Below are 23721 nucleotides of genomic sequence, written 5' to 3'. Positions count from 1 at the left end.
TGTTTCTGTTTCTGTGCAATGTGCGTACGTGCTTAGGTTTAAAAGGTCAACAACTATATATGTAGGAGTACTGTAAAACACACTCCTCTCTCCTGTTGTGGTTGCAGTTGTAGGACGCAAAAGTAAACGTTGCTGCGGCAGAGGAGTTCATACCCTGTCCTTTGTCAAGGGGACAGTCACTCTGCATGGCACGGAAAATAGGATTAGCAGCAACAGCAGCCTATGAATGCATACAGGTCGTTTTAGGGTCTCTACAGAGTAAGGATGGCAACGGGATGTAACCATTGGCGGATCCAGGAGGGCTAGGGAGGCTGCAGCTCCGTGAGAGTGATTTTACTTTGTATTTACGGTAGAAAAAAACGTGATTTCACCATTAATCTTCGACATTTGTTCTAAATCTCTATTGATTAGCCTCCCGAGGTGCTCATCTTGGCTCCGCCCCTGGATGTAACCGTCGGGTATCGTCGGAACGTTCCCTTCTCCACTACGAAGAATTATTCATCCTATCCCCGTCCCCGTTAACTGTCTCGGGTATAGATTCTTGCCCATCCCCGTACCCGTCGGGCATCGGTCGGGTAACAGATACCCGACGGGTATTGCATACCCGATAAACAAGGACACTTGGGGTCGCAGCTTTGCAATCGGAGACGTTTCTTCTTCACCCGGATATAAGTATCGGAGTCTCGGAGATGCCGAGGAGAAGGAGCGAGATTGCGAGGAGGACGAGCAAAGGTGGCAGAGAGACCGAACTGAGGAAGCGAGGGGCACGAGCGCTCGTGAGGCAGGCGTGCTTGTGCTGCTGGCGGAGATGGTAAGGAAGAATTGAACTAGGGTTCCTAGAACACATAAACTATATATATGATTGTTCAGATTTAGGCAAAAATACATATGTTGAGCTTCTTTGGGCCTAATACTCGCATGACAGCTCAAATAGTCGGGTTCCCCAACGGGTAATGGGTAAACAGGGAGCGTTCCCATACCCGCTATACCCGTCGGGGATGGATTCTTACCCATTTAGATACCCGTGGGTAAAGATATAATCTCATCCCCGTCCGATCAAATACCTGTCGGATATCGGGTATCGGGCCCGTTGCCATCTTTACTAGAGAGCAAGATATTGGTGCCAAGTCAAAATCTTGCTTTCAGCTTTTGGTACTGCTACTGAAGCTTCTAGTACTCTCCACTCTGGCCGTTTGGTATGGCTCCAGACAGCTCTGGCTCCGGCTGACAACCTGGCACGGAACACGGAACACTGTAGCTACACTGTAGCCCAGAGCTGTTTTCTCTCACCACCTTTTTTTTCTCTCACTGTAGCGCGGGTACTGTTCACGGGAGCCGATGAAGCTCGAATTTCTAGCTCCTCCGGCTCCGGTTCTGACACGCTACAGTGCATGAACAGTGCAAGAGCCGAAGCCTCCCGGAGCGGTACCAAACGGGGCCTAAACCTGTGAGCTGTGAGCCTGTGACAGTGTTTGCTAGTATCTTATTGTTGTCATCACATTTGTACATCAATCAGCTAGGGGGATTCTAGGGGTGGAAAAATAGAATCCCATGGACTCTTGGTGACATGAATGAATGTTTGCACAAAACTTGGAGCACAACACTACACCAGATGCAGTTTTTCAGGGCCAGAGAAACATACGGGGGCACAGAAGTTCATAGTCCAGTTTGACTGCATCATCAGCTGACCAGTCTTGTTGTTGGAAAAGCCTTGTACTGTATCAATCAATCATGTCCAGATAGCAAGACTAGACTTCCACATTGCCAGTCACAGTCAGTGCCAACTGCCAATGAGATGTCATGCATGAGAAGATGAATTTATCTACTCATATCAAATAACAGTAAGTTCTTATTTAGCCAGACATTTGCTAGAAGCAATTAACAAAAAAAGAAAAAGGAAAAAAGATGCATGCTTGCCAACCACTATATATGATTTATACTAGTACTACTCATCACCATTATATAAGATCAGAACACTGATGATATATAGTAGTAACAAAAGAAAGGAAAAAGAGAGTACTTCATCACTAGTACAAGTTGTTAATTTCCTTTTGCAGGAATTTCTAGCTCATCTCGCACTTGCATTAGCGGAGTGGAGAGATGAGATGGCATGGCATGCAGCTCCAAAACGCATGGTGTCTCATCATCCTAGGCAGCTACAGCTACAGGGAGTAGTTGGGGCTCCTCATCATGGCCTGGGCCAGGTACTGGAGCTCGCCGGCATCCACCTTGCCGGCGCAATGCTGCGCGGCCGCGGCGACGTCGTCCCTGAACCCGGCCATGAGCTCCGGCATGAAGCAGTCGTCGAGGGACCCGGGTCTCCTGGCGCTGCACGCCGTGTCCTGGCGGAGCAGGGCGCTGATGCTGGCGCTGTCCGGCCACTGGTGGTGGTGGCTTGCCGGCGAGTGTGCGGCTCCCTGGACGCCGCACGCGAGCTGCGCCTTGGCCTGCATCAGCTGCGCTTGCAGGATGGCGACCTGCAGCCATGAGCCATGGCGCATTATATTTTCGATCAGATTAATAATTAGTTAAAGACAAGGAAACCAGTTGATGATGATCTGATCTGGGTGCCTATAAAGAACGACGTCGATAGATGATCAATCGGTCACCTGCTGCTGGAGGGCGAAGATCTGGGCGACGCAGCCGTAGACGGGGTCGCGGAGCCTGGCCTGCGCCTCGTAGGTGATGGTGACGACGGCCTCGCAGCGGTCGGCGACGGGGAGGTGGGACAGCAGCTTGGAGGCGTTGCTGGCGCCGAACACCTTGTGGATGGCGGCGAAGCGCGCGGCGCCCTGGTCGCTGCTGAAGTAGGGCGCGAACACGCACTCCGGCACGCACCGCCGGCGCAGGAACTTGCACGCGCCGCACGGAGACCCCGCGCCCGTCGCGGCAGCAGCAGCCGCGGCCCCTCCGTTGGCAGTAGTAGCAGCAGCTCCGGCCATGTCGATCGTCGTCGTCACTGGCGCAAATTAACAGCTAGCAAAAGAAGTGTTAACTAGCTAGCTAGTAGATCGCCGTCTCCGATTCCGATCCTACTGGTTCTAGCTATGGTAGGACGCGCAAGCTGCACCCTGCTTGTGGACTACCGGTGCAACTCGAGGAGAGATGGATTTATAGGAGGAGAGGGAGGGAGGCGAGGCGAAGAGGGGGAGCGCCGGAGCCCGGAGGAGGGGTAGACAGGTAGGGCAGGGTGTCTGGTTTGAAGGGAGCAAACGTGTTAATGCTGTGTTGAAGAAAAGGAGCCCCGTTGCTTGGCTTAAGCTGCCACCACAGCCTACAGCTATATAGCTTAAAATATCCTAGCTATAACACTCCCCACTCTGCTGCGGCTACCGCTGTGGAATTGAAATTTTAATCACTGAATAGTAAAAAAAGTAACAGCATCTCCAAGAGTGTCCCGTGTCCCTTTCCTATCTATGTTTTTTGAGAAAAAAAAGAGAAACTCATCTCCAAGAGTTCTCCATATCCTTTCCCCATCTTTTCGTACTTGGCAAACCGGCCTCCTCCGTGTGTAAAAATACGCGGAGAGGAATCGCGCACATGGGCCCTTCCCCATCTTTCCTAGTCGCTAGGGTTTGTTGCTGTTTCGTTGCCGCGCGCCTGCAGGCCATGGCCGTCGCTGGCCAACGGCAACGGCAGCCATAGCCGGCCGCAGCCGCGCCCTGCACGGGAAGGCCCGGCCGCTGGCGCGTGTGGCCTAGCAAAGGGTGCCCCTGCCTGCCTCCGCGTGGAAAGCTATGGGCACAGGAGTGTAGATCTTAATTTTATTTTCGTTCCTTCGTCGTTTGCTAGATTGTACTGTATATGTTGCTTGCCTGTTGCCTGAATGTACATGTTGCTTACCGGCTGCTGCTGAACGCTACTTGGCCGACGTGCATGCTACTGTACCTGCTGATGGGAAAGAGAAGATTGCTGCTCTGGTGCTGGCCGGAAATTTGCTCTGCTGCTTGTCTGCTAGCTGATGGCGGACGGCTGGGAGGTCCGGCGGCAAGGCTGGGAGGAACACCGGCCGGCGACCAGCAGGGTGCGGGCCTGGCCTGGCTGCCACCGGCTGCTGCTCGGAGAAGAGCGAAGGCGTGCGGCGGCGACGTAGATGGGACGAGGGTCGCGACCTCGCACTACGGGAAACAGATCATTTGCCGAGTGCAACTCTCTTTGCCGAGGGCTAAAAGTCGGGCACTCGGCAAAAAGCTATTTTGCCGAGCGCCGCGTGGAAAAAGGACCTTTGCCGAGTGTCCTGACACTCGGCAAACCACTTCTTTCCGAGTGCCAGACCCTGACACTCGGCAAAGAATAACGATAAACTATTTTTTTCCACTTTTGAACTCTAAAATTTTTCTCGAGTCCTCCTACAGTACATGAGACTCCATGTTAAAATTTGATACATTTTTATGACTTTTTGCTATATTTAGTTAATTTATTTTATTTAATTGATTTTTTTCGGAAAATGCAAATTTGAACTGCACGTGCATCGAATAATGGAATTTAATGATTCAAAAAATGATATCCATGGTATTGAGTGTAGTGTGAGGCCGTATTCAGGAACGGACCCGAAATTTCGAACATCTTGTTCACGAAACATGACCACGAACTTGCGGACAAATTATTTTTAAATTCTATAAAATGCAAACGAAGTCCGAAAATCATGAAACTTGTCGAGATGTCATGATATCGTATGTGGAGGATATGAAAAAAATTGAGAAGGTTTGGTGCACGTTATCACGTACGATGCTTACAAACCAGGACATCTCCATGGGACACCCGACAAAGAGCGTGCCAAAAATTTTTTTAAAATGTTTGCCAAGTGCCTCTCCGCTCGACACTCGGCAAAGTGATATTTTTTTAAAAAAAACGATGCAGTGCGATTTAGGGTTTTGATTTCAAAAAAAAAGGAAAACAAGTTTGCCGAGTGCCACGATCTGGCACTCGGCAAACCAGCCTCCTTTGCCGAGTGCCAGATCAGGGCACTCGGCAAACGGCCCATCCACTTAGACAAACCCGCCTCCCTCCCTCCCACACACGCACACGCGCGCGCCGCCGTCCCGCCCCGCGCCGCGCCGCCCCGCACACGCCCTGCTTGCGAACGGCGGCGCGCCCCCACCGGTGTGCCCCCACCGCCTTCGCCCGTCCTGCCCACCGACGCGTCCTCGCCCGCCCCCTCCCCGTCGACGCGCCCCCGCTGCTCCGCCTCCCGCGCACGGCGGCGCGTCCCTGCCGACGTGCCCCCACCGCCTTCGCCCACCGGCCCGCCCATACCGGCGCGCCTCCGCCGGCTGCCCCGGACACTGTGGCCCGTCGGCGCCCGCCGCTCGAACCCCGCGGCCCATGCCCCGGTGCATGGCAGCGCCGCCCCGGCCCTCTTGACACGACCCTGGCCGTCCTCGGCGCGCCCCCAACCGCCGCGGCCATCCTCTCCCCATCCCCGGTGCGCCTCAGCCGACCCCGACGCCCCGACGCCCTCCCAGCCTCCGACGCCATAGGTGAGTAGTAGAGTAGCAGTGGTAGTATGTTTTAGTAGAAGTAGAGTTCGGTAGAGTAGTAGTAGTAGGTGGTTGTGGTGGTGATAGTAGTAGTACAGTAGGTGGTTGTGGTGGTAGTAGTAGTAATAGGTGGTGGTGGTGGTGGTGGTGGTTGTAGTAGTAGAAGAGTAGAGTGGCGGTGGTGGTGGTGGTTGTAGTAGTAGAAGAGTAGAGTGGCGGTGGTGACGGTGGTGGTGGTGGATGAATGTGACTTGACAATGATATGTTGAATTGAATGCATATGTATATGTGGTTGTTGGCCATCGTGCCATATGTTTTTTTGCAGGTTTTGGATACCTCACCGTGTAGGGCAGGTTCTGCCGAAATTTTGAACTGAGATAGTATTTTGTTCTTTTTTTGCAGAGAAGAGCCAGAGTATCTCGGCGACCCCGATCGTCTTCCTCGCCGCTGCGGGTCTGCCTGCACCGTGTCGCCTCGCCACTACACCGACCCGCCATGGCCCCGCTAGCCTGACTCCACCGCCACCCTAGGTATGACCCCTCTTTCCGTATCATGGTCGTAGATCGCGTAACCTAGTTAGGTGTCTCCCGTTCGAAAGAGATACGGTTGGAGGTATGCAGATCTTTGCATATCTACGACCGTATCTATTTTGGATTGTCCACGTTTTTTGGACAGTCCGCGGATGCGTAGATGGGTTAGTTTTCATGGTCTGTTCTGATCTGAGATAGAGTTTCGGCATCACCTCCCTGTTGTTCTCCGGATACACACTCTTCTTTGGCAAGACGTGTATCTAGAGAATAGTGGAGAGGTGCTGCCGAAATTCTGTCTCGGGTAGGAGTAGAGCATGAAGACTAACCTCATCCAAGTAAGGGAGGCCTCGTCAACGAGCACCGTCCCTTCGAACGAATCCTAGGCATCATCCGATGTAGGGGGAAGCACGCGCGCCATCAGTGGCGCACCTTCGCATGATAGGCGCCGATAATCCCTGTACTTTACACCCTGATCCTTCAGGGCTTGGAGGGCGGAGAGAAGGTCGGAGAGGTGTTTCTTGTCTTTGGACTGGATGCCCCAGCTCCACGACTCTGGAGCATCTACAATAAGGCATCCAGTGTACCTCGAAAGGGTGGCACTCGCATCATCCCTAACATAAAACCACTGCGAGTGCCATCCCTTGTTGGATGTTGCTAGACGCATGTATGGGTAACCCCTTGACCGGGTATGGCACAGATGAATGCTGGCACATCCCATCGGCGTGTTCACATCTTTCCCCCCAATCTTCCTCTTCGACAAACTAATGTTAAAGAAATATCGCCATAGATTAAAATGGGGATCGATCCCTAGGAAACCCTCACTCAGGGCAACAAACACTGCCATGTGTTGAATCCCATTGGGAGTTAGATGCTGTAGCTTCACCTTGTAATAATCTAGCAGCCCCCGAAGGAATCTATGCGTGGGCACCATGAATCCCCGCTCATGAAAGATGGCGAAAGAGACAACATACCCTTCAGGCGGCACCGGCTCACCCTTGTCGCCAGGTAGCAGCCACTCCTGGACGGCGGACAGTGGGCGGAGAAGGCCACGGTGGACGAGGCCCTCCAATTGCCATGAGGTGATGCTAGATCTGCCCCACAACTCCATTAAAGCAATGAGGGAGGAGGGCAGGCGCGAGCTTGACGGCGGCTGCAACACAAGCGCAAGCTGGTCGATGGTGATGATACGGGCGCAGGAGGCTGGAGCGATTGGCGGTGGATGTTTCAGAACGCAAAGGTAGGGGAGCGAAATACGGAACCTTGAGGGTGAACCCCATGGTTTTATAGGGGTGCAACGGACATGAGAAGGGCAACCATCCGCCTCGATCTCCTGGGCCTACACGCGTGCCACCGGCGTCACGTTGCGGGACACCGCCCGTAGTCCCTATCCTCTCACCCCAAAAATCTCGGTGCACGATTCACCTTCCCTAGGCGAATCCGGACTCTCTACCCACCTTGGGAAACGACCAAGCCACGAAGGCCCCTTTTTTCTCTTTGGCCCACCTAGGGCCCAGAAGCTCGGCGGCCGGCCCAACTAAGGAAGAGGGTCCATGAGCGATCCAAAATCAAGGGCACAAGCACCAGTTTAGGTCAGCCCTGAATGAGTTTCCCCGTGAACGGAGATGCCACGACCCTCTCGAAGAAACATCTAGTTGACAAAAAACTAAGTCCTTCAGCCTTACCCACGAAGGGACCGATACAACCCCCAGGCAACTCTACTCGAATCACCCAGGGGGCTCGGGGCTACACCCATCAGGTGCGCTCGCGCGCACCCTTCGGCAAAGTAACTCCGATGAAATCAAAAAACACCCTCTAGGCGGTTCTGCTCGAATCACCTAGAGGCTCGGGGGCTACTGTCGGGGGACCTAATACCGGGGTACCCTAGAAGGTGGAACCAAAAAACCACCGAGCGTTAAAAACTTCTGGACGCACAAGAGCGCCGTTTCATCCCTTGTTCAAATGACAGGGGTTTGGTTCCACCTCGCCCGACGCCTTTTTGAGATAGCTCTGCCTCGCCCGAGGGCTCAGGGTTAGTCTTTGTCTCACCCGACACCTTTGAGGTGGCTCTGCCTCGCCCAAGGGCTCAGGGTTAGTCTTCGTCTCGCCCGATGCCTTTGAGGTGGCTTGGCCTCACCCGAGGGCTCAGGGCTAGACTCCGTCTCGCCCGACACCTTTGAGGTGGCTCTGCCTCGCCTGAGGGCTCAGGGCTAGTCTCCGTCTTGCCCGACGCCTTTAGGGTGGGCTCAGTCTCGCTCGAGGGCTGAGGGATAGATTCCGCCTCGCTCGACCCCGAAGGGGCAGGGATGATCTTGCCCTAGAGATAGGGATTGGTCTCCGTTTCGCCCGACGGCAAAGAACGAGCCTCACCCTGCTCCATATCTGAAGACCAGATTCATCTTACCTGACAACTTCTCCCCGTTCCCTCAAGATGATAGGTACAGGGCAGGACAAGACGTTTGGGTCAATCATGGCTCCAAGGACCATACCCTGTGCCATGGTAGGAAAAGTACTGCTAGGGGATGACGGGACAGGTGCTTTAGACCCTTCCGAGCACTGTAGAGCCCGAAAGGTTGTACAGGTGCGTGCTCCTCGCTCTGTAGAGTTGTAGGCACTGCCTTCGGCCCTAGGACACGGAACCCGACGAAGATATACGGCAACCGCTACGCTCCAGAAAAGGATTTTCTATCTCCACGCACAACGGACATTCCATCACCATGCTATGGACCTGAGGGAGCGGCCCCCGCTTCCTGACCCCTCAGGTCCACCAAGTAAGAAGGCCTTGACCATGGCGTCGCTCCGGACCCCAACCCCTTGTCCCTCCAACGAAGACTCACAGGAACCAGAAGGCGTACGGAGCAAGGCTGGGAGAGGCCAATAAGTCAAAACCACTGTACTACAGCCCACACCCTACGTAGGGCAGCATTCTATAATCAACCTGACATTCTACAAAGACATCAACAGTATTATAGGCGCTTATCTTCCTTCGTACTCATCAGAATGAAGAACGAAGTCAGGTAGACATGAGCCACAAGACTAAGTAGAGTATACATCCTAAACCCTCGCCCTTGTAAAAGCCAGCCCCTTCCTCTATAAAAGGGGATGCGCTTCCTCCATCAAAGGGGATGGACTTTGAACCAAACAGGAAGACACACATACACACAATCAAGTTGCTACGAAGCTCTTGACCTCCTTTCAACCCTTCCATCAAAGACTTGGGACCAGTCCCTCTCTCGATCGTTTATACCCTTACTACAGACCGTTCTCGGTGCTAATAACATGAGCAGCAACAACTAGACATAGGGTCATTCGGTCTGAACCAGTATAAATCTTGTGTCCTTTAGCGCACCATCCGAGCCTAACGCACATTACTATAAATTTACTTGCCGGTGCTCGTACGAAACACCGACAGTTGCTATGGCCTAGACCACAGAGATTGTAAATCAAGCCTGGGCTCCATCCGTCTCAGTCGAATCAAGCCACAGCTGCTAGTACTCAAGTCGCTCACAGCCACCCAACCAACGTGGCTCGCGCAACAATGACCCGTCAGACAACCATCAAGGCAGAAATGGTGGCCATGATGGTGGTCGGGATGACAACCGCCGTTGGGAGGACAACCGTCGCGACGTTCGGGACGACAACCGCTGAGACAACCATGATAATCGCCGCAATAACCACGATCATAGGGTTAATCAGGATGGCAACCGAGGATCGCTGTGATGGCAATAACAATCTTCGCCGTTACCTCGAAGGATGTGATCTACGCGATCGCATCAACCAAAGAGCCAACGATCGTGCATCCCACAAAAGCTATCGCCGTATGGAATATGATACTGCCCATGGCCCACTGGGTTTGAAGCAGTTTACTCCGCACCTTTGCCAAGTCATATGGCCCAAGAACTTCAAGCTCAAAAAACTTTAGAAGTATGACGATAAGGAGAACCCCGAATTATGGGCCATACTCTACGAAACTACGTGCAGATCAGCCATGGCTGACAAGCACGTCATGTCTAACTACTTCCCAATCGCTGTTGGCCATGCAGGTCACCAATGGCTGGTCAGCTTGCCGGTGAACTACTTTGATTCTTGGCAAGAGCTCAAGCAAGCCTTCATCGACAACTTCATTGCTACTTGCGAGCAACCCGGCAACAAATACGATCTGCAGCAGATTTGAGATCGAAAAGATGAGCCACTGCGCGAGTACGTCCGGCGTTTCTCGAAGATGCGCATCAAGGTTCCATCAATCTCCGACAATGAGGCAATCGAGGCTTTCATCACTGGCCTCCGCTTCCACGATGCCCTAAGGGACAAGCTCCTCCGTAAGAGACCTAAATCAGTCACAGCGCTCCTGGCCACCGCTAAAAAATATGCGGACGCCGACGACGCTAAAAAGATAATTATCGAAGAAGCAGCAAGGGCTCCACGCTCCGACCACCCCCCACACCGCGACGACTACCACGGCAACCATGGTTGGAATGATAATTTTGACCGCCGCAACCAACGCAACGACTCCCACGACCAACATAATCAGTGGCGTAACCGTCGTGACGATTACAGGGGCAAGCGTGCTCGGGAAGACGACGGTGAGGTCAACACCGTCAAAAAAGCTGGCGGACGTTGTAAGTACGAAGAAGACTACGCCAAAGCATTGAAAGGGCCCTGCCAGCTCCATCCCAAGTCAAACCATACCATGGATAATTGCCGTGTTCTCAAGTCTATCTACACGCATCAATAGGCTCCAAATACTGTGACAGAACCACCCAATTTATACAAGATCAAGTACAGTTGTCCCCGCTAACACGTTGACACACCCATACTTTCACTCATATAAACCCGGTAGTCCGCCGAGTGTCCCGAAAGACCTCGATAAATCAACATCACAACCAATATCGCGTGATTAAGCAAATACACATCACATACATCGAGTTGCAGCGGAAATAATATTACAAAAGGGGTTAACAAATAATAGTACAAGTTTGGGTTTCAAAACTGATTAGTGAAAACAACATAGCTTTCAAATGATTACATTAATATAAGTTCCAAATATATGGCTACCATAGTGACATCATTCGACAAAAGCATATAGATGAGAAGTAAGTATAGAATCACCGAGCCCACCGGTGGTTAGCCACCATCATCAACAGGTCGAGAACATCATCTGCAACAAGGTGGGATAAACCCTGAGTACTCGAATATACTCAGCTAGACTTACCCATCGGAAACCAAAACAAATGACACCAAAGATCATGCAAGGCTTTCTTTAGTGGGCTAGCTGACTTGTTTGCGAAAAGCATAAGCTATCATGAAGAAACCATTTTAAGTACTTTGCATCATCTTTATTATGATCTATCCATCTAGGTAAGCACCTGTACTATAGCAATCACTTGATTAACCAATAACATCCAGTTACCAATTTAGATTTAGCATATCCCATACCATCTAGATAACCATCATTGTTCCTTAATAATTACTACGATGCAGTAACTCGAGTCAAGTGCTCACTATCCAGGACCGATGGCGATTTGAATCGATTCCTAACCAGCTGGTGATTTATTCCTTACACAAACCTCACTCACCCGCTAAAGTGAGATATTGATCACCGAGTCAACTATCCAGGAATCTCGAGTTTGCCAGGAACCACATGTAGCCGGGGGCCGACCGACTGCACTTTGGTCTTATCATCTTGCCCCCGTGTCCTACCACACCTGCTCCGGCACAGTGCGCTGCGGGCAATCTACTCGGCCCGAATAATCTCCCAGCTTCGCAGTCGGAAGGTACTTTATCTGGCCAGCTAAATGTAAGGCATGCGTTCAACATGACTCAAGGCCCAATAATGGTCGGTCCTTAATCGACACAGACGGAAACTAACAGCACCCTAGAACCCTGTCTGGTTGCCTCCAACTTTTCCGTTCGGTCTCCAATTATCCATCACACATGGTTAATTCCAGGATATCATTCTTTCCATAGCTAAATTCTTCCAGTAACCACCTATAAATGTAGGTGACCGGATATCACCGATCGCTACCGGTCTAAGCAAGGCTAAGTAGTTATTCGATCCTGACCTAACCGGGTAAAAGGTAATAAGGTAGGCAAGGATAATAATAAATGCATCAACGGTTTCAATCAACTCCTACAACTTAATGCAATAATATATAAACTCATGTATATAGAAAGAATTGCTTTTATAAAGTAGGAGACTTAGAATGCTTCGGGGCTTGCCTGGGATCTGATACAAGTCAGTTCAGTTAGCTTGCACCGTCCTGGTGACGTCTCGGGTCCTAGCATTCGCTTAGTCCTTCCATCTTCAGGATAGATCCTCCATACATCGTCTTCGGGTTTGGCTCCAACATCATGTTCTTCACGTGGTTCATCTAGCGCACCTAGATGAGATGCAAGATGCGTGTGTATGAATGTGATGAATTGTAACACAAGATGCATCACCTAAGCATTCAAGACAAACATAAGATTATGCAAGACATAGACACCAATAGCTATTTAACTAACATCGCACCACTAACTATAGAGAGCAAGCACATCAAGCATGGCACAAGTTTTCCCAAGATCTCAGGTGCTCTAACTCAGTCATCATTCAAAGCATACGTCATACTTAACAATATACAAGCAAACACTATAATTGGAATCTGCCAATTTCTGGATATGCAAACAGCAGCTACAAGATTTAGCTATAACTGGAGTTACACAAATCCAAATGACTTGCAAGAAGACATTATGGAAAGCTTATGAAATTTTCTACAATTCATCTTTAATCATCTTAGCATGATTCTCAAGTTAACTAAGTCAAATATATCTATTTACAGAAACTGGTCTACAATTGACAGAAAGCAGTCATTTCTGAAACCCAACTTTAAACAGCTATAACTCTTAAACTACTTGGCCAAATGACACAAAATTTTAATAGAAGCTAGATACATGAATTATCTACAACTTTTGTACAAACAAGTTTCATAACAAAGCACATTATCATGAAGAACTTTGCTAAGTTCCCAGATGTGTCCATAAACCACATCGGCAAGAAAATAATTATTAACTTATGTTGCAAATACATAATTGGGCAAAACCAACTTTACCAACATTTCACACATGACTAAAGAACACCAGAAAACCTAGTGTCCATGACCAAATAAATTCTTTTAATGCATTTCTTAATTTATTTTAGATAACAAGGTGACTTAATGAACATATACCAAAAGTGCACAATAACTTCTACAAAAATTATAGTGGCTCACATATACTCTCAATAGTCTAATTTACAAATTTTACTCCATTTGAATATGTATAGCAACCTCTATGAAAAGAACAAGTTGCTAAAGCAAGAATTCATGTGAGAGCGAGATAAACCAATAACTCACTCATACTTCACCCAATACTCATGAAATTTTTACCACATATCAACTATCACATGAGTAGCATGCCACAAAAATTTCACTTCATTTGGAGCCCTAGATCTACAGTTATGAAAAATAACAAATTCAACTAGCATTACAACCTTACTGCACAAATCTATTTTTACCGCAAAATATTTAAACTAAAACATGCCATATTATAGATCCACTGCATAGACAATTTCACAAGGATTCCAAAAAGTCCTCATTTACTATTTTACGAATTTTCTACAATTTACTATGAATTTCCAAAGTTCCTGCAAAATAATTACAAACCAGTCCTTATGGCACTATTCATATGAGTCTATGACATTGCAGCTAGGCCCTTGACTTTCATCGAATTGTCGCGCGAGGTCCTCGACGTAGATTGCACAGGGAGGTCGCCGGGGTCTCGCTGCTCCGGCCGGAGGAGGCCATGTCGTCGGCGGCTGAGGGGCGGGGGAGCATTAGTGGGTCCACGCGCACCCTAAGGCTGCCGTGGATGTCCGGGAGACAGGCCATGGTGCCCTGGCCATGCATGCCGGTGGCATGCAGCGGCGGCGGCTGCGGTCCTCCGGTGGCGACGGCGATACGGCGGCCGCGGAGACTGGAAAATGGGCGCGGGAGGGGCGGCGTGAGGCGAGGAACATGACGGCACTGTTGGCTTGGAAAGAGGAAGGGCTAAGCAGCGGGGACGCGGCGAGGCCGAGCTCGGCCATGGTGGCCATGGCGCTGGGCGCGAGCAGCAGCGCGAGGAAGGAAGCGGCAAAGCGAGTGGGGGAAAGCATGGCGCAGCTCTGGCGCGCATGGAGAAGTAGCAAGGCGACCGTAGGGAGGCGAGGGCACGCGGCGGAGAGCAGAGGCGCAGCTCGCGCATGGCCGCCACGCACGGGGCACGCGGCATCCATTGGGGCATTTCCGCGAATAGCTGGCGGGCGACGGAGTGGACATGGTGGGAAGCCGATTTGGGCCGTCTCGGGTGCGAATTAGACTTTGGGCCTAAAACGAAGTTTGAAGCCCGTGAACTGCTCTTCATTTTTCATTTAGAGACCAAGGTCATTAGAGCTCTTCAACAGTGGGTAATTAGGCCACAAACTGTCAGTGTCAGCGCCTTGATAACGGTCACGGAAATTCACTTTCGGAGGTGAAAACTCGGTCAAACTCAGTGCAACTTTTTGCATACTCTTCTCCATAATATAACCTTCAACTTTTATTTTTGGACCAACTCAAGTTGCTTAACGAATTTCGGAGAACGCGGAATGCCAACGTCGTTGCTTAGCGAAACTCCAGACTTAGAATATTTCTAAGTGTTGAAATCAGCAGCAGGTTCCAACTTCGAGCCTCTGTTTGACTTATTTCCAAGTTGATCTAGCTCTTGGTCCAAAAACAAAGTTTGTTCTACATGATATGTACTACAACTTTCATTTAAGGTCCAACCTCAAAAATGGTATAGAACCTACTGTTCTACTTTGACCAAAGTAGGATCACGATGAAGCTTAAATTAGCCTTTTTGATCCATTGGAGCATTTTCTTGGCATTTGCTCAACATGAACCTTTCATGACTTTTGTTGTAGAGTTCATCGAGAGTCATTTGGGCATGGTTGCAAGATTTGGTTGACGATCGAGAATTCCATTCACTTTATAAAATAATTCAAGCAAGGACATAACTCATCATTTCATGTGACTTCTTGATTCCAAACTTCACAAAACTTTTCCATGGATCAATATAGATGGGTATTGATGTGAGACACATGAAGATATTCCAATAACACCACCCAAGTATATATCTTGAAAAGGGGTCTATAGGCGAGCAAAGGTGCAATATCCAAGTTTAGGTTGGGCTCGTTTCTATAGGTTTGACCTTGACATCTTCATCATCACTTAATATACCATGTTTTAGCTCAAACCCATTGCTTAACTGGTGGCAAACACCTAGGGTGTTATAGCCCTCCCCCTTAAAAGAATCGTGTCCCGAGATTCAGGACGAAAGACTTTTATGGAAGAGAAACATGCTACCAGTTTCCAATATCAGTCATAGCTTTAGGCTACCTAGCTTCAAGCATAAGAGAGGCTAATTTGGTCAAGACACTTTCTGATACTTGTCCTTTGTAGTAAGTTTTGTCTGAAGAATTTCCTTCGTTGGCCTTCATGATGTATTGTTACTTTGGGATGAATCCAAGATAGCAATGTCCTACGTACTTCGTCCTCGATGTACGAAGAGCGATACAAACATAGACTAAATACTTGCAACATCTACTTCCCAAGTGGATATAGCACAGACCATATGGACTTTGCACTAGATGATAATCTTCTGAAGGATACTCGTTGCAATGGTTCCATATGTGCAGTGCTCTTTCTCAGATAACAATATTGTAGGGTCTAAGTCTGCCGAGTGAGTGGTAAACATAATAGCTGACTCTGTCGGCTCAACGTTCTTGATGATCATTCCTTAGGGAGCTTTCGTATCCAAGTTGCAACAGTGATCTAGGTTGAATCTGATGCAACCTCTTGGGTAAAAACACATATAAGGTACCAAAGGCATGTCAATATTGGAGAACCATTGACACAGAAGGATGTTAGCAAGGCTTGGAGGACAACACAAGTTGCAAGTAATCACAAAACTAGGGACTAGTTTACTACCAAGCAGGTTAAGTACAATTTGCCTTTGTGGTGTAGTTGCATAGCAAGTTGGGTTGACTTGCATCGTAGCAAAACCAGCTTTCTTACTATATTTGTCGTCGAGGCTTCCATTCTAAGGCTAATCAATATCTCAAAAACCACAATATGAAAATCCACGGTTTGACACCTTTCCAATTACTTTCGAATTGCAAGGGCACAAGTTGACTTGTAGAACATCTTGACTGCTCAACTATTATCGATACGAGAGGACAAAGGTACGGCACAAACATGGGTGCAAGGAGTCTTCTCTAGGGCATGGAGGATTGTCTAACAGTGATACACCTACAAGTTGTAATTTCTTGGCATGAATTACAAACACAACCGTCTAATGCAAAGGATGATAGCAGTCATAGCGAAATTGTAGATTCTGTACCCTTTTATTTTCTATTCATATCTCACAAACTACTGCTCCAATATGCACAAATTTTTGGTGGACATGTAGATCCATGGGTCTTCTAACTACTCACCAAAAATCAACTCAAACAGACACCGTTTGACCATCCAAATAATTCCTCTACCAAAACTATTATGTTCTGAAATGGCAGCAACCGAGCCGACAAGGTATCTCTCAAATCCGATGTTTTACTCAGCCAATACTCAAACCAACTTAGGACATTGAAGGGTCCTAAGCAAAGAATGAGATCACCAAGTTTGGGATCAATTCAACTTCGTTTGAGTCACTAATCGCCGGCTTGAAGATAACCGGTTTAGTGCCACAAAATCTGGACAGATTTCGTGTCCTCCCTTTTCTTCGCTCCACACGTTGAGGTGTGTGTTTGGCACTCTCTAATCTTTCTCATAGTAGCAGCAGCTTTTCTCTAGCCAAGGATGGAGGCTATAGTCTTCCTGCCATGCTTCTTAGGTAACAATTTCCGTCGTTGATCCAGATACCAACTTGACGATGCACACGCATTGGACTTGTGGCTGTTTTCACAGGGCACAAAATATTATTCCACATGTAGGGCATTTCTACATTGACAAGGAACCATTCCTATATATCATTCGGCACTTCATCCAATAGAGTCCGGACACATGTGTAATTGGCACCTTGGGGCATAAAGATGCTAACTAAAATCAGGGACGTGCTTTCACTAGCTCCTACCTAGCCGATACAACGTCTTGTACTATATACGTGATTGTCAAAGATGGAATTGACTTGATAGCACATTTGGAGAAGAAGTAGCACTTGCATTGCGGGGCCAGGTTTGCTATTTCCTTGATCAACATTGTTCTGTGAGATCTGGCCTTCATAGTTACCAAATAGTCGTTACCTAACTGAAGACTAACTTTCCTACTGGTAACAAATCAGTTGTCCCTCAACACTTAAAAATGTTCCAAATCTTCACTCTTGATAATAAAAATTTTGGTCGAAGCCTACCGATGGTCGCCATTGAAGCCAGCAGAAAGGGGTCACACCAAAGAAGGTCGGTTCGTCTACGTCATCCTTATGCACCTAAAGATTGAGAACTTGGACAGGAATCTCATATATACCAGGTGACCTATTACATCACATAATCTCCTGGTCCATTTATCATCTGACTGATAACTTATTCAACCTTAAGTGTGGTGCACCTTTCTGATCCAATGAAAATGACATAAGTTGCTCACTAGATGATCGACATCATTACAGGGACAGTCACATCGAGTAGAGTCACTTGTCTACCCTCTTGCAGTCTGTTTAGGTTCCTATTAGTGACCTGCTCTTCAAAGGTTAACCGTTGGACGACTTCACAAGGGAGTCCTATTGCATCTAGTTCGACATATATATCTCTTGACATGATAAGGAGAGATAACCAAGAAAGAGCTCAAGTGAGAATAACATATCGGTGCAGTTCTGTAATGGATCATGACTAGAAACCTCGATACCAACGCGTGCCGAGCAGCACAGCCTTGTGTGTGCACCCACAGGAGGCTCTCAGTTTTGTCGTGGCACCATAGATCGCTAATCGTGGCACCATTACTGAACATATAACCTACAAGAAATCTCACATGGCACAAATTGGGTTGCATAGGAGCAAGCACTATGCGAAGGAGGGATAGCAAACAAAGGTAGTCACAAGGTTAGGAGTCAACAAGCAGGTGATCCAAAAATCAAAACACAACGCAAGAGAGCATAGCTTAATTGCCAAAGACAACTGAGCAGGGGACTTCTTGCCAAATTTCCATATACGTCTTGTGTCCACCAAGTGATTACCAAAACTTGGACGTGGTTCTAGGATAGCGCTCTTCAACACTCGTATGCTTACCGAGGACAAAAGGGGTGATAACTATGGCACTAATTAGATAACAAGCATACATACCCACCACTTGGCTAAACTAGAGGACAATATAGGTTAAGCATGTAACCACAATTATTTCTAGCAAGGCTAAGCACACACTTTTCTCAAGCACTTCCTATTCAAGAAACATGGAACAAGGCATTCTTGTTTAACTCCACACAAGGAAGATAGTGCAATACATCGATCACAAGTTACTTAGTACTTAGAACAAAGGAAGGGAAGCATATTTATGCACAAGCACAATTATGATGCATGCTCGTCCTATTCGTCCTCACGAAATTGCCAGCCTAAGGTGGCAATCACGTTCTATGTTGGTGGCATAACACGTACTCTCTCGATATATAGCTAGTCGTCAGCTACATTCAATCTACGCATTCGTGGTTAGCATACCTACAGGCAATTTCATTGCAGCCCATCCCCACAAGAGATAAATAAGCGCACAATAAAAATAGTAAACTAAGATACCCCCATATACACATCCCCAGATACACTACCAGGCTCGGGGACTAAGTGGGCACACTTCGTCTTATGGTGAATGTGTTTATTTTATCGACCCCTACGCTTTGACTGATTGCCAAGATTACTACAGTCCAAGGGTCACTTACATTTTTTATCAGAAATACAAGTGGGCACACTTGATAAGGAAAAGAAATCTTTTTCTTTTTTCTTTAAGAGCACCATGCATTCTTCGGACAGCCAGAATCTTCGGCTATAATCGTGGTCTACTGCTCTCAGTTCTGAACAGAATGCTGGCGCATTTGATTGGTCAATGTTTTAATCAGTTGGAGATGACATGAGGACGGATCGCATTAGTCGAAGAAGATCGAACGGCGTGTCGCAGCATAATACATGGTGCTCGGGGACTAGCTGTGGGGGTATTAACCCCTATACCCTTACAGCTAGGCTTGGGCCGGCCCGAATCAGGGGGTTCGGTCCACTAGAAGACGACGCGCGACCCGGCCAACTTGTTCGGAGTCCCGTGCAAGGAGTTAAAGCAGATTTGGAGATTAAACAAGATCCTGGTCGGTTAGAATAGGAATCCTTATCCAGCCACCTATGACAATTATAACTGGTTAGGATTAGTTTCCAGATCTGTAACCCTATCCTCTAACTATATAAGGCGGACAGAGACCCCCTCTAAAAAAATATCTCTCATTGACATACAGCAATACAATCAGACGCAGGACGTAGGTATTACACCTTCTTGGCGGCCGAACCTGGATAAAATCTCATGTCTGTCTTACGTCACCATATTATTTATGACTTACGCATTTATCTACCGACAATCTACACATTCCCTAAATATTTCGTCGACACACGTTAATCGCAAACATCCGCAGGCCGCAGTGGTCGAGAGAGCAGAGCTAGCGTGTGAGGGCCGCAGCCGGACCAGAAGTCTCGCCGGGAACACCGCATGCACCGGCGTCGCTGTCTGTCTCTGTCTCCTCCGTCTCCGATCCGTCCATAGGTGAGGTGACCCAGCACGCACGCCAACGCCAACGCCAACGCCAACGCCAACGCCATTGCCGTTACAGTCGCAGTCTATACATCTGCTACTGCAGTGCAGGCAAGCCAGAACGGGCGACGCCACGACACGCCAGTACGCACACCACACGCACTTTGGTCGTCATCGTCTCCGATCATCGCCTTGAATCGAATTCGATTGCACTCTGCTCCTGCGTCTGCGTCCTTCTAGAAGACCACCATGCTTGTCACCGCGCGTTTTTTTTCCAACCTCACCATCCCCTTCTTCCCGCCTACCTTCCCACGACCCTACGCTACATTAACATATGGCAGCAGCAGGTCAGTGACAGTCAGCTCTCAGCTGCAGAGCAGAGGAACTCCCCTCACGGCCTCTCCACCGCTTCACTGTTCACTCTGCTAGCTGCCCTGCCTGGCTGCCGCAGCAGCGCCATCTTCCCGATGCCGCAGATCACCCCGCTGCTCTTCGCCTCGCCACCGGCGGCGGCATTGCCATCTTCTTCCCTCTCTCTTTCCTCCTATTCCTCCTCCTCCTTGCGCGGCCACGCGCCGTCCATCACCAGCTTCCCCATCCTCGTGCTCACGGTGCTGGGCATCCTCGCTGCCTCCGTCTTCCTCCTCGCCTACTACGTCTTCGTCATCCGCTGCTGCCTCACCTGGCACCGCGGCTCCTCCCACGTCGCCGGCCCCATCGTCTCCCGCCGCGGACTCCGCCCCCAACGCACCGGCACCACAACCTCCGGCAGCACCGCGGCCGCCGACGCCGGCGCCGAGCCGCGCGGCCTCGAGGACGCCGCCATCCGGGCGCTGCCGGCGTTCAGCTACAGGAAGAAGCCCGCCAATGCCGCGGCGGCCACCGACGAGTCGTCCGCTCCCGCGAGCGAGTGCGCGGTGTGCCTCGGCGAGTTCGAGGAGGGCGACAAGGTCAGGATGCTGCCCGCCTGCCTCCACGTCTTCCACCTCGGCTGCGTCGACGCCTGGCTCCAGGGCAACGCCAGCTGCCCGCTCTGCAGGGCCAGTGCGGACGTCGCCGCCACCCTCTGCCGCCTGCCCCCGCTGCCGCCCGAGGAGGAGGTGGTGGTGACCATCCAGGTCGTCGTCCCCGGCGGCGCTGAGGAAGACGGCCAAGACACGCGGGAACAGGGGCAGCGAGAAGCCATCGTGCCACCCGCTGCCGAGTTTGAAGGAGAAGACACCTGTACAGATCGTCAGGTCAGTGGTGAGAAAACGAAGAGCACCATCGATGGCATGACGGAGAGGAGGAAGGATGGAGAGGTTCTTCCACCGAGGACGAGGACGTCTTTCTCCAGGGACGGAGACGCAATGGCTGGTGGTGGGGAGGTTCACCTGCAGATTCGGGAGAGCATCTTGCAGAGGGACAGTCACCCCCGTACACATGACAGCGACAGCAGCGGCGGCGGTCGAGTGCAGTGTAGGCAATTGGATCAGCATCCTTCTTTTCTTTGCTGAAAAACGTGATTTCAAGGGGGCGTCGTGTACGGAAGACTTTTCTTCTATCATCTCTTCTTTTCCACTTTTTACTTCTTTTTTTTTGGACAAATTTCCACTTTTTACTATAGCAATATATATGCAGGATATTGGTCCCATCCCTGTTGAGAGAGAGATGGACAAACTTTTTTTTTTTAGAAATGCTATCCAACACCCATGTGTTTTAGCACAAAAAAAACATATGGATTTTTTTTTGTCCATGACGCGTGGGGCCCACACGTCGGACAAGCCACTTAAAACACTCGGGCCGGCCGGCGCTCCCGTCCTCATCCCCTCCCTCCCGTCCGCGTGTTCTCCTCTCCTCTCTCTCTCTCTCTCTCTCTCTCTCTCTCTCTCTCTCATCGGCGGCCACCGGCGACGGCGACTGGCGCCCGCGCCCGACGGCGCCTCCCTCAGCTCGGTCGCGTCGGTCCCCGACGGCCGCCGATGGCGCCATGGCCGGCGTGCCTCCCTGACGGCGCCAGTAAGCCTCTCCTCCTCCTCTACATCTGTGATTTGTCCTTCCATAGAAAAAAATTGTTTTTTGTGATCTTTGATCTGTGATTTTTAATTTGTGATTTGCGGTGGTCGACGGCGGGGGCGAGGACGAGGTCCGGCGGCGGCGAGCAGCTGGAGGAGGAAGAAGAACAGTTCGCTGGAGGAGGAGGAAGAACCGTTCAAAAAAAAAAAGATTCGTGCGCTCTCTCCCTCTGAAACACACAGTTATTCAGTATACAGACTCTTTTTTTTTATTGAAAGGTAAAGTATTTTCATTAGGAGTACTTACAAGAAGAATGCATAATCTTCTTGACAGGAGTAAAGACAAGAGTTCAGAATACTAGATTGCCCTGTTTTGCGAGCTTGTTCGGACGTCCTAACTCCTAAGATGACAACCTGCTCGTATTATGCTAATGAAGGTTTTAATCCATTCTCTTTAAAACCTAAAATTTTTTATTGTCTGATCAAACTTCAAGTACCACTATCTTGAAGCTTGTTTTAATCCATAAATGAATTTTTTTAGGCGACATCCCATTCGTTCTTTTTCTTTCATGACAAAACCTTTCAGTTGTGCCACGTAAACATTTTCCTCTAAGTTTCCGTTGAGAAATGTCGTCTTTACATCCATCTGATGCAATTCTAAATCGTAATGTGCCACTAATGTCATTATGATTCTGAAGGAATCTTTACATGAGATTAGAGAAAATGTCTCGTTGTAATCAATCCATTCTCTTTACATAAAGCCTTTTGCCATAAGTTGCGCTTTATATCTCTCTATATTCCCTTGACAGTCAAGTTTTGTCTTGTAGACCCATTTACAGCCTACTGTTTTGGCTCCTTTAGGAATTGTATCCAAATCCTAAATTTTATTGACATTCATTGATTTTATTTCATCCACCATGCTCTCAAGCCACTTTGATGAATGATCACTACTCATGGCTTCTTCAAACGAGGTGGGATCATCCTCTATTTGAAATTCCTCAGTGTTGTACACTTCATAATCAGCATGAATAGCTGATTTTCTAACTCTTTAAGACCTTCTAGGGGCCTTCATATTTGGCACATCTTCTGTTTGAGGCTGTTGTTGCTCCTCCTCATTTGTGGCAATAGGTTCTATAGGATCCTGAATAACAGGTTTCTCATTTTCATTCATTATTGCCACAGGTGGAATAACAACAGGTGCTGACATCATAGTATCTTGCACTGTCGGTGCAGCGACAGCATGTAGTGAGAAAATTGGCTCATGAATCATTGGAGTGGGCGCATACACCCGCTTCACTTCAAGGTCAATTTCTCGAGCTACCGTGCTCCCCTCATCTTTTCATTCTCTAGGAAAACAGTGTGTCTTATTTCCACAAACTTTGTATGTCTCTCTGGACAGTAAAAACGAAAGCCTTTTGACTTTTCTGGGTAGCCAATGAAATGGCAACTTACTATTTTAGGATCTAGCTTCCCAATATTTGGGTTAAATACTTTAGCCTCAGTAGGGCTCCCCCACACACACGCAAGTGGTTTAGTGAGGGTACTCTTTCTATCCACAACTCATACGGTGTTTTGGGCACTGACTTTCTTGATCCTCTATTGAGAATATGAATGGTGGTTTTAACGCCTCCATTCACAGGCTTAACTGTAAGGTGGAGTAACTTATCATATTGCGCATCATATCCATTTATTTTACGATTACGTCTTTCAGCTACTCCATTCTGCTGAGGTTCACCCGGTCTAGAATACTGGGCTACTTTGCCATTCTCCTGTAAGAACCTTGCATAAGGTCCAGGAACTTGATCATATGGGGTATGCCGACCATAGTACTCCCCCACGGTTAGACCTGGCTATTTTTATCTTTAAATTGCTTTGGATTTTAACTTTTGCCTTAAATATCTACATTTATCCAATGCTTCTGTTC

The 23721-nt window shown here is 48.9% G+C and overlaps 2 protein-coding genes across 2 annotated transcripts; one reads left to right on the top strand and one right to left on the bottom strand.

Moving 5' to 3' along the window:
- Nucleotides 1-2139: 2139 nt before the first annotated feature.
- On the bottom strand, nucleotides 2140-3054 carry LOC136464766 (LOB domain-containing protein 16-like). The gene is made up of 2 exons (XM_066463713.1): nucleotides 2610-3054; nucleotides 2140-2477 (listed from the first exon to the last, which is right to left on the bottom strand). Exons 1-2 carry the CDS (start codon nucleotides 2940-2942, stop codon nucleotides 2163-2165), a joined length of 648 nt encoding a protein of 215 aa, XP_066319810.1. The 5' UTR covers nucleotides 2943-3054; the 3' UTR covers nucleotides 2140-2162.
- Nucleotides 3055-20143: 17089 nt separating this feature from the next.
- On the top strand, nucleotides 20144-21468 carry LOC136464765 (RING-H2 finger protein ATL1-like). Its single transcript, XM_066463712.1, has one exon. It carries the CDS (start codon nucleotides 20271-20273, stop codon nucleotides 21297-21299), a length of 1029 nt encoding a protein of 342 aa, XP_066319809.1. The 5' UTR covers nucleotides 20144-20270; the 3' UTR covers nucleotides 21300-21468.
- Nucleotides 21469-23721: the final 2253 nt, after the last annotated feature.

This window comes from Miscanthus floridulus, chromosome 7 (genome assembly GCF_019320115.1).
Source record: "Miscanthus floridulus cultivar M001 chromosome 7, ASM1932011v1, whole genome shotgun sequence".
Taxonomy (NCBI): Eukaryota; Viridiplantae; Streptophyta; class Magnoliopsida; order Poales; family Poaceae; genus Miscanthus; species Miscanthus floridulus.
The sequence above is the reverse complement of the archived record's forward strand: the minus strand, read 5'-3'. Positions and strand labels throughout refer to the sequence as shown.